The 11,570-nt window shown below is 42.7% G+C and overlaps 1 protein-coding gene and 1 long non-coding RNA gene across 4 annotated transcripts in view; one reads left to right on the top strand and one right to left on the bottom strand.

The window, feature by feature from the left end:
* LOC106575396 (lipid transport auxiliary protein 1) overlaps nt 1–11,510 on the top strand; it is a 41,571-nt gene extending 30,061 nt beyond the window's left edge. Inside the window, exons 1-7 of one of the 3 annotated variants that reach the window (XM_045718954.2) lie at nt 3,505–3,806; nt 6,982–7,083; nt 7,171–7,270; nt 7,381–7,434; nt 7,864–8,030; nt 8,166–8,224; nt 8,311–11,510. In XM_045718954.2, the coding sequence (XP_045574910.1) occupies nt 3,744–3,806; nt 6,982–7,083; nt 7,171–7,270; nt 7,381–7,434; nt 7,864–8,030; nt 8,166–8,224; nt 8,311–8,521 (756 nt within the window). In that variant the 5' untranslated portion in view covers nt 3,505–3,743 and the 3' untranslated portion in view covers nt 8,522–11,510. Of the gene's footprint in view, nt 1–3,504; nt 3,807–6,981; nt 7,084–7,170; nt 7,271–7,380; nt 7,435–7,863; nt 8,031–8,165; nt 8,225–8,292 lie in introns of those variants that run through there. The other 2 variants (XM_045718953.2, XM_082975605.1) reach the window with 2 other exon arrangements.
* On the bottom strand, nt 2,987–6,638 carry LOC145879576 (uncharacterized). The gene is made up of 3 exons (XR_014392424.1): nt 4,100–6,638; nt 3,392–3,511; nt 2,987–3,167 (listed from the first exon to the last, which is right to left on the bottom strand). It is a non-coding gene; the product is annotated as an uncharacterized LOC145879576 (long non-coding RNA).
* Nucleotides 11,511–11,570: the final 60 nt, after the last annotated feature.

The following is an 11,570-nucleotide window of genomic DNA, read 5'->3' as shown; positions in this document are numbered from 1 at the left end:
CTCAGTGCTAGAGGCGTCACTACAGACCCTGGTTCGATCTCGGGCTATATCACAACCGGCCGTGATCGGGAGTCCCATAGGGCGCACAATTGGCCCAGCGTCGTCCAGGTTAGGGGAGGGTTTGGCCAGGGTAGGCCGTCATTGTGAAATAAGAATTTGTTCTTAACTGACTTGCCTAGTTAAAAATATATATATACCAGGCGGTGTAGGAGGAAGACCCTAAAAACTGTCAAAGACTCCAACCACCAAAGTCATAGACTGTTCTCTCTGCTACCGCATGGCAAGCTGTACTGGAGTGTCAAAGTCCAAAAGTCTCCTTAATAACAGCTTCTACCCCCAAGCCATAAGGCTGCTAAACAGTAAATCAAATGGCTACCCAGACTATTTTCATTGACCCCCTTTTTTAGACTGCTGCTTGCTGTTTAGTATCTATGCATAGTCACTTTACCCCTACCTACAGTCATGTCCAAAAGTTTAGAGAATGACACAAATATGAATTTTCAAAGTTTTCTGCTTCAGTATCTTTAGAAATTTGTCAGATGTTACTATGGAATACTGAAGTATAATTACAAGCATTTCATAAGTGTCAAAGGATTTTATTGACCATTACATGAAGTTGATGCAAAGAGTCAATATTTGCAGTGTTGACCCTTCTTTTCCAAGACCTCTGCAATCCGCCCTGGCATGCTGTCAATTAACTTCTGGGCCACATCCTGACTGATGGCAACCCAATCTTGCATAATCAATGCTTGGAGTTTGTCAGAATTTGTGGGTTTTTGTTTTTCCCCCCGCCTCTTGAGGATTGACCACAAGTTCTCAATTGGATTAAGGTCTGGGGAGTTTCCTGGCCATGGACCCAAAATATCTATGTTTTCTTCCACGAGCCACTTAGTTATCACTTTTGCCTTATGGCAAGGTGCTCCATCATGCTGGAAAAGGCATTGTTCGTCACCAAACTGTTCCTGGATGGTTGGGAGAAGTTGCTCTCGGAGGATGTGTTGGTACTATTCTTTATTCATGGATGTGTTCTTAGGCAAAATTGTGAGTGAGCCCACTCCCTTGGCTGAGAAGCAACCCCACACATGAATGGTCTCAGCATGCTTTAGTGTTGGCATGACACAGGACTGATGGTAGCGCTCACCTTGTCTTCTCCGGACAAGCTTTTTTTCCGGATGCCCCAAACAATCAGAAAGGGGATTCATCAGAGAAAATGACTTTACCCCAGTCCTCAGCAGTCCAATCCCTGTACCTTTTGCAGAATATCAGTCTGTCCCTGATGTTTTTCCTGGAGAGAAGTGGCTTCTTTCCTGCCCTTCTTCACACCAGGCCATCCTCCAAAAGTCTTTGCCTCACTGTGCATGTAGATGCACTCACACCTGCCTGCTGCCATTCCTGAGCCAGCTCTGTACTGGTGGTGCCCCGATCCCGCAGCTGAATCAACTTTAGGAGACGGTCCTGGCGCTTGCTGGACTTTCTTGGGCGCCCTGTTGCTTTCTTCACAACAATTGAACCGCTCTCCTTGAAGTTCTGATGATCTGATAGATGGTTGATTTAGGTGCAATCTTACTGGCAGCAATATCCTTGCCTGTGAAGCACTTTTTGTGCAAAACAATGATGACGGCACGTGTTTCCTTGCAGGTAACCATGATTGACAGAGGAAGAACAATGATTCAAAGCACCACCCTCATTTTGAAGCTTCCAGTCTGTTATTTGAACTCAATCAGCATGACAGAGTGATCTCCAGCCTTGTCCTCGTCAACACTCACACCTGTGTTAATGAGAGAATCACTGACATGATGTCAGCTGGTCCTTTTGTGGCAGGGCTGAAACGCAGTGGAAATGTTTTTGGGGGATTCAGTTCATTTGCATGGCAAAGAGGTACTTTGCAATTAATTGCAATTCATCTGATCACACTTCATAACATTCTGGAGTATATGCAAATTGCCATCATACAAACTGAGGCAGCAGACTTTGTGAAAATTAATATTTGTGTCATTCTCAAAACGTTTGGCCACGACTGTACATGTTACCTCAATTACCTCGACTAACCTGTACCCCCGCACAGTGACTCGGTACTGGCACCCCCTGTATATAGCCTCGTTATTGTTATTTTATTGTGTTACTTTAAAAAATATATATATATAATATATATAGCAAATATTTTCTTACTTATTTAAAAATCTGAATTGTTGGTTAAGGGCTTGAAGGTAAGCATTTCATGGTAAGGTCTACACCTGTTGTATTCGGCACATGTGACAAATAACATTGTAACATTTATGTATAATCTGTAATAAGAAAGTTATGGCCTTCGACCTCTAGATCCAGTACTTACATATGTTTGTGCAATCTGTAGTGAAGCAACAAGTCACAGCCATTACCCCTTACATCCACCAATAACAGATAGTCAGCCAGTAGCAGTCAGCCAGTAGCAGTCAGCCAGTAGCATAACAGAAGCAGGGAAGTGGTTTGGGTTATAGATGACTAGACTGTCACAGTGTACAGACAGATGTCTTGTGGCTGTGTGCAGATACAGTATCAGCCAAATGAGCCAATCTCAAAGTCTCCCCATGCTATCATGGACTATGGAATGGTGACATTAGCCTATATCTATATCATGACTGACCAAAGTCCATGCAATGACAACACATAGGCAAACTTACTTGTCACCTATATATCACAGAAAAACAAAAAAAGAGAAAAATATAATGTTTATGCAGAAACAGTTCAGTTTCAGGAGATGCCAATTAAGATAAATGGTTTGCTTGCTTGACAGTTCAATGTTTGTATAGGCCATTGTATAGGCTAGGCACCATCTCTGTTGACCACTACCCAAAAGCATTAGCTGTAAATGGAATGTTTTGGTGTCAGAGGCCCTGGGTTTTGCTTTGAGAGATTTCCCACCCAGCCAAGCAATAATCAATAGGGGAAACACTGTAGAGTCAGAGAAATCAGATGGGTGCTACACATTGGTAATGGATGAGGCAAGTTTCTGTTTCCACCCATGTACAGCTTTATTAGTGCTATATAAAATGTAAATGAAGATCTCTGCTGGACAGAGTAGCGCTGGTCTGGCTATGTGAGGGAAAGATCCCAATGTTCACATCTGCAACTCCCGACATCTTTTCAGCCTCCCACCGCAGTCTCCTCCAGAAGAATGACTTCTCTGTCTATTGGGACAAATAGGATCGTAAATCATCAACCAACTCGCATTGCCTTCATAGAGAACTGACAGATTCTTAGTATTTCCCGTAGGCTTCAGAGGATAAGATAACCATACCCCTTCACAAAGGCAATATTAGGCCTACTACAGGCCTATCAAATTAGCAGTTGCAAATGACATTAAACAGTTCATGGCACATGAGAAATTTGTAATACTGTTCTTGTTTCTCACCGACTAACTGGTTCGTAGAGAATGGAGACCACTATAGAGGTTGATACTCACTCATTGGAGAGGAGCGCCTGTGTTTCGTGGGGTTTCGAACAGCAGGTGGCGGTGAAGGACCTTTGTAGGCTACGTCATCGAAACCAGAAGGCAGGGAATAGATCACGTGACAATCCCGGATGTCAACAAACGATATCAACAACAGGGAAGTGTCAACGCTTCGTTGTTACAGATTTTACAATGGATTAACCGACATTTGATAATTAATTAATGTTACAGTCACCCGTGTACCTTCTGAAAGGAACTATGAGTGCGTTCTGTTGATTCTACGCTAGTTTAGCTTTTGACGAAGACTTTCAACATGAGGTCCGATTCTCCTCTCTCCAGCGTCAACGTAGTGCTTGTTATGGCCTACGGAAGTCTGGTAAGTCTTTAATGAATGTGTTTTTCCTTAATATAAAGAATGCTTGACAAAACTAGCTAGCTGTTGCGTTTCTCAGGACTCTTGTGTAATGGAATTAGCTTGCTAGCTACAGTATAGAGACAGGCAACACAGCAGAAGTGTCAAACAATGTGTAACAAAAAACAGGTTATATGACAGGCAATGAAGACGAACTGGGCACTTGTACGGAAAGCACACAACACAGTAAAATATAGCTAGCTTTTATTAAAGGGATTATTCACCCAAATTACAAAATGACACATTGGTTTCCTTACCCTGTAAGGTATGACAGCAACCCACGCTTTGGTTTGATTCCCCTTGCTTTGGTTTTGTTTCTAAATGCTGACCTTTTAGCATTTGTGGCACAAACCCCATTCAAGTCATGGGACCGATGTTAGTATTTTTTTGCGCATCACGTCCAAATCATCCGAAAGTATCTCAAATTGATTCCGAAGCTCATCAAAGTCACTTATAGATGATTTGAACATGCTAAATGGGATTTGTGTCACAAATGCATTTGAAAACAGTGCCAGGGAAACTTAACTAAAGCATTGATTGCGGTCATACCATAGACTGCTTACAGGGTATTGACACCAAAATGTCATTTTGTAATTTGGGTGAACTAAGAATGTATCTATTGTGGACAGGGTTTACGTGAGATTTTAGGTTCAAAACGTTTTGCAACGGAATCCGACTAATGAATACCCCCAAGTGGAAGTGCATTCTCCAGAGTGATACCTGCCACTAATCATAACACAAACAATAATTCAAACGGACCAATAAGATGACACTTACAAATCATATGATTACTGTAATTGACATTATGGAGGCACCTCCACCCTGTTACAGTACATGCAAGCCGTGTCAGTGTATGCTGAACAAAAATATAAACGCAACAATTTCAAAGATTTGACTGAGTTAAAGTTCATATATGGAAATCAGTCAATTTAAATACATTCAATAGGCCCTTACCTATGGATTTGACATGACTGGGAATACAAATATACATCTGTTGGTCACAAATACCTTTAAAAAAATGTAGGGGCGTGGATCAGAAAACCAGTCAGTATCTGGTGTGACCACCATTTGCCTCATGCAGAGTGGCACTGTTGAGTGTGGCCTTTGGAATGTTGTCCCACTTCTCTTCAATGGCTGAATGAAGTTGCAGGATATTGGCAGGAACTGAAACACGTTATCGTACACATCGATCCAGAGCATCCAAACATGGTGACATGTCTGGTGAGTATGCAGGCCATGGAAGAACTGGGACATGTTCAGCTTCCAGGATTTGTGTACAGATACTTGCGACATGGGGCCGTGCATTATCATGCTGAAACATGAGGTCATGGTGGTGGATGAATGACACAACAATGGGCCTCAGGATCTTGTCACGATATCGCTGTGCATTCAATATAATGCAATTGTGTTCATTGTACGTGGTTAGAGCGTTGGGCCAGTAACCGAAAGGTTGCTAAATCGAATCCCCGAGCTGACAAGGTAAAAATCTGTCATTCTGCACCTCAACAAGGCAGTTAACCCACTGTTCCTAGGCCGTCATTGTAAATAAGAATTTGTTCTTAACTGACTTGCCTAGTTAAATAAAGGTTAAATAAATAAAATTAAAAAATGATGCCTGCCCATACCATAACCACACTGCCACCATGGGGCAGTCTATTCACAACGTTGACATCAGCAAACCGCTGGCCCACACAACGCCTTACGTCTGCGGTTGTGAGGCTGGTTGGACTTACTGCCAAATTCTCTAAAGCGACGTTGGAAGTGGCTTATGGTACAGAAATTAACATTACATTATCTGGCAACAGCTCTGGTGGACAATCCTGCAGTCAGCATGCCAATTTCACACTCCCTCAACTTGAGACACATGTGGCATTGTGTTGGGCGCAAAGTGGCCTTTTATTGTCCCCAGCACAAGGTGCAACTGTGTAATGATCATGCTGTTTAATTAGCATCTTGATATGCTACATCTGTCAGGTGGATGGATTATATTGGCAAAGGAGAAATGCTCACTAACAGGGTTGTAAACAAATTTGTGCACAATTATTTTTGTGCTTATGGAACATTTCAGGGGTGTTATTTCAGCTCATGAAACATGGGACCAACACTTTACATGTTGCATTTAGATTTTTGTTCAGTGTATATCTTGCCTTGTCAAATTCTATATTATGTCCCCCCCATTCTAGAACATACTCCTCTGGATAGGTTGATGTCTCTTCTAGGACATACTCCTCTGGATAGGTTGATGTCTCTTCTAGGACATACTCCTCTGGATAGGTTGATGTCTCTTCTAGAACATACTCCTCTGGATAGGTTGATGTCTCTTCTAGAACATACTCCTCTGGATAGGTTGATGTCTCTTCTAGAACATACTCCTCTGGATAGGTTGATGTCTCTTCTAGGACATACTCCTCTGGATAGGTTGATGTCTCTTCTAGGACATACTCCTCTGGATAGGTTGATGTCTCTTCTAGGACATACTCCTCTGGATAGGTTGATGTCTCTTCTAGGACATACTCCTCTGGATAGGTTGATGTCTCTTCTAGGACATACTCCTCTGGATAGGTTGATGTCTCTTCTAGGACATACTCCTCTGGATAGGTTGATGTCTCTTCTAGGACATACTCCTCTGGATAGGTTGATGTCTCTTCTAGGACATACTCCTCTGGATAGGTTGATGTCTCTTCTAGGACATACTCCTCTGGATAGGTTGATGTCTCTTCTAGGACATACTCCTCTGGATAGGTTGATGTCTCTTCTAGGACATACTCCTCTGGATAGGTTGATGTCTCTTCTAGGACATACACCTCTGGATAGGTTGATGTCTCTTCTAGGACATACTCCTCTGGATAGGTTGATGTCTCTTCTAGAACATACTCCTCTGGATAGGTTGATGTCTCTTCTAGGACATACTCCTCTGGATAGGTTGATGTCTCTTCTAGGACATACTCCTCTGGATAGGTTGATGTCTCTTCTAGGACATACTCCTCTGGATAGGTTGATGTCTCTTCTAGGACATACTCCTCTGGATAGGTTGATGTCTCTTCTAGGACATACTCCTCTGGATAGGTTGATGTCTCTTCTAGGACATACTCCTCTGGATAGGTTGATGTCTCTAATGTACAGAGGTCTTTGTCTCCAGGTGTTTGTGCTGCTGTTCATCTTTGTGAAGAGGCAGATCATGCGCTTCGCCATGAAGTCTCGTAGAGGACCACATGTACCCTTGGGGCACAACGCTCCAAAGGTAAGACACACACACACTCAGTCTGACTTATTTTTACATGACTTTTCTATACACGTGTTTATTTTCTCTACTTCCTTTGTCCTTTAGGAGCTGAGACAGGAGATAGACTCTCGTCTGTCCAAGGTTCAGGAGATCCGCTTTGAGCCGCGCCTGCTGTCTGAACAGGACGACAGACTACTGAGTGGCGGTGAGAGAACACATATATACACACACCATGCAGATATCTTTTCTACCCATTCTTTAGCTACAGTAGCCTTCTGTGAACTAAAAAAGATGATCAATGTGTGTGTTTTGCAGGTTGCTATGACTACCTGTACAGAATGAGGGCACTAGATGCCATAAGAGACTCTGGTAAGTCCTCTCCTGCCGTTTCACCCTGGCCTGTACATCTCACTGTCATCATCTCAGTCCAACAGCACCCCCTGCTGGGGCATTATGTAGTAACTATGGTATACTTAAGCAATAAGGGCTGTTCTTAAGCACGACGCAACGCGGAGTGCATGGATACAACTCTTAGCCGTGGTATATTGGCCATATACCACAAACCCTGTTGCTATTATAAACTGGTTACCAATGTAATTAGAACAGTAAAAATAAATGTTTTGTCATACCTGTGGTATAACACGGCTTTCAGCCAATCAGCATGCAGGGCTCGAACCACCCAGTTTATAATGCTGCACATCCTCTTCACCTACTGTACTACCTTATGAATCAGTGGCCTTCGACCTCTAGATCCATAACTCCAATTTGATCATAAAACATATTCTCATCTCCTGTCAGATATTCCGTTCAGTGAGTTGGGAGGGACTCCCACAGCTGTGACAGGGAGGAGATTCCGCGCCTGGCTTCTAGATCTGAGGAGTTCCCATTCCCTGTTCCGCAGCAGCCGCAGTTCCCTCATAGACACACTGCTGGAGGGCTACCACAACGCTCGCCACGGCACCGGGGTCAGTGTGTGTGTCTCTTTATTTTATCTGGGGGAGGGGGAGAGAAAGATGCCTGTGTCTCCACATGACATTGTGTCTGCCACTTACTGAGTGGTCTATAGTGTGTGACTCCTGTCTGTCTCTCTGTGTCTGAAGGTGTTTGGAGAAGCAGAGTTTGTCAAATACAAGGAAGCCCTGAACGAACTGGCCTCTGTGTGAGTATAGACACACACTGCCATTTATTTAAGCACTAATGAAGGTTTTTCGTGTTTGACTCGAGTAGTTATTCTTCTCTCACCAGTGTGAAGAGCCACTCCAGCTCCACCAGTCTGGACCAGTATCACCAGTTAGCAGCTAAAGACCTGACCAGTACCCCAGAGCCCACCCCCCCCTCTCCCCCCTCCCAGGTCACATACCTACCGTCAGCTGGGCAACGCACCAAACGACCAAAACACTTCCTGGAACTCAAGAACTTTAAAGACAAGTACAACACCTTGGAAAGCACATTCTGAGAACTACAATCTCCTATGGCATAACATGAGAAACTACAATTCCCTACAGCATACCTTGAGAAACCACAACTTGCTGCCTCTGACAACTGCAACTCCCTACAACCCTGAGAACTTACAACTCCCTAGAAAACAACCTGAAAACTACAACAACTTCTCTGCTACCACTTTAAATCTGCTTTGTTACGAGTACTGGACTCACTTTTCCTTTTCTATTTCCAAAGTAGATAGCCTAGTGGAAAAAAAATCTGTCGTTCTGCCCCTGAACAAGGCAGTTAACCCACTGTTCCTAAGCGTCATTGTAAATAATAATTTGTTCTTTTCTGACTTGACTAGTTAAATAAAAGATAAATTAAGGTAGTGATAAGTAGAGCTCCTGGAGGGGACAGCTCCCGGAGGGGACAGCTCCCGGAGGGGACAGCTCCCGGAGGGGACAGCTCCCGGAGGGGACAGCTCCCGGAGGGGACAGATCCTGGGGTTTGTGGTTGGTGAGTTAGTTTAGTGAGAGACTTGTTAGTGCCAGCGGAGAGAGAAGAGACTTGGTAGGGTTGGTACTTGGTACAGTTGGGAAGACTGGAGCACAGCAGGATTAACAGTAGCATATCACAGCAGTATAGGAATGACAGTAACATTACGCTGCCTTACTAGTCCTGAGGAAAAACACTGCCTACTATCTGTCATGCGTCTCACATAATAAATAGTGCACTAGATTTAAGCTTATTTGACCTTAAACATCATTGTGAACTTTTGCACAGACTTTGCAGGTAGATCATCATGTAGGGCTATGCAAAACAAGATGAGACCAGACAACCTACATGCAGTTTCTATGCAGAATGCATTAATGCAGGGTTTCCCAAACTTGGTCCTGGGGACCCCAAGTGGTGCACGTTTTGGTTTCTGCCCTAGCACTACACAACTAACTCAAATAATCAACTAATCATTTAGCTTTGATTATTTGAATGAGCTGTGTCGTCCTGGGGCAGAACCTGAAATGTACATCTCTTTGATTATTTGAATGAGCTGTGTCGTCCTGGGGCAGAACCTGAAACGTACATCTCTCTGGGTCCCCAGGACTGAGTTTGGGAAACCCTGCATTAATGCACAGTGTTAGAGTAAGACTTGTTTATAGTGTGTTCAGTGCTAACTAAGCTATTGATGGACTAACGTTATAGCAGACCAGCGTTCCTCACAATGGCCCTGGACAGCTACAGTACAGGCTGTGCAGGCTTTTGTTCCCGCCTAGCACTAACACACCTCCAATCAAGATGATGAGTAGAATCCGGTTAGTCACTGTTGAGCTGGAACAACACAGCCTGGAACTCTGCAGGACCAGGACAGAAGAACTATGAATTATTCAAGTATTACTGCTAGACATTTCCAGTATTATTGTCCTGTTGCCAGCACTTGTTTAGGGCAGAGCCATGTATTTACATATATATTGCTCTGGTTTAGGGCGTGTTACAAGGAAAAAAACATGCTACACAGTTTGACTGTTGTCCATTTGCTGCATAAAAATTGTACTTTTTATTGTACAATTCTTTTTTTTTTGCTGAATTTTTTTTTTGTATTCCATTTTTAAAGATAATATGAATGCTTTATTCTAATTAATGAAGTGCCCTTTTTCCTGAATGGATGATTTTAATACAATTAACTTATTACGTGCATGTATGGTTGAATACTAAAACCGTAATATATTCTTGAGGTGTGAGTTGGCTATATAGACTGGGTTCTAGTCCGATATATTCATAATGAGGTGTGAGTTGGCTATATAGACTGGGTTCTAGTCCGATATATTCATAATGAGGTGTGAGTTGGCTATATAGACTGGGTTCTAGTCCGATATATTCATAATGAGGTGTGAGTTGGCTATATAGACTGGGTTCTAGTCCGATATATTCATAATGAGGTGTGAGTTGGCTATATAGACTGGGTTCTAGTCCGATATATTCATAATGAGGTGTGAGTTGGCTATATAGACTGGGTTCTAGTCCGATATATTCATAATGAGGTGTGAGTTGGCTATATAGACTGGGTTCTAGTCCGATATATTCATAATGAGGTGTGAGTTAGCTATATAGACTGGGTTCTAGTCCGATATATTCATAATGAGGTGTGAGTTGGCTATAAAGACTGGGTTCTAGTCCGATATATTCATAATGAGGTGTGAGTTGGCTATATAGACTGGGTTCTAGTCCGATATATTCATAATGAGGTGTGAGTTAGCTATATAGACTGGGTTCTAGTCCGATATATTCATAATGAGGTGTGAGTTGGCTATATAGACTGGGTTCTAGTCCGATATATTCATAATGAGGTGTGAGTTAGCTATATAGACTGGGTTCTAGTCCGATATATTCATAATGAGGTGTGAGTTAGCTATATAGACTGGGTTCTAGTCCGATATATTCATAATGAGGTGTGAGTTGGCTATATAGACTGGGTTCTAGTCCGATATATTCATAATGAGGTGTGAGTTGGCTATAAAGACTGGGTGCCAGTCAGTTTCTGCTTTAACCAATCCCCACTCTCTCTTACAGCAGAAACAGACTGGTATGGTACCCAGGCTCATATGAATCGTCAGTGGAGTTATCTAAAGCACCTACAGATGTGGGACCAGGCTCGAGATTTATGGATTGAGTAATATTGATGTATGATTGTAGCACAATGCTCCTCCAATCAAATGTGAACAGCTTTAGAAGTGTGTTCGAATCTAATGGGTTGTGTGTATGATTGATGTATGATTGGGACCAGAGGAGGCTGGTGAGGAGAGGACGCCTCATAATGGATGGAATTGAATGGTAACAAACACATGAAAAAAATCAAGTGTTTGATTTGTTTAATACCATTCCATTTATTCCGTCCCAGCCATTACTATGGCCTGATAATAGTGCTGAATAGGCTGCTTTATGTTTTAATGGACTCCCCTGATCTATCCTCTGTGCAATTGTAATACATACTGTAGCTGCCATTCCATTAAAGTGGTACCACTGGACCAGAGAGTTTATTGACTGATGATGATATCTTGTGACATTGTTTTTAAAGGACATTTGAG

This window comes from Salmo salar, chromosome 05 (assembly GCF_965601325.2).
Source record: "Salmo salar chromosome 05, fSalSal1, whole genome shotgun sequence".
Taxonomy (NCBI): domain Eukaryota; kingdom Metazoa; phylum Chordata; class Actinopteri; order Salmoniformes; family Salmonidae; genus Salmo; species Salmo salar.
The sequence above is the reverse complement of the archived record's forward strand: the minus strand, read 5'-3'. Positions and strand labels throughout refer to the sequence as shown.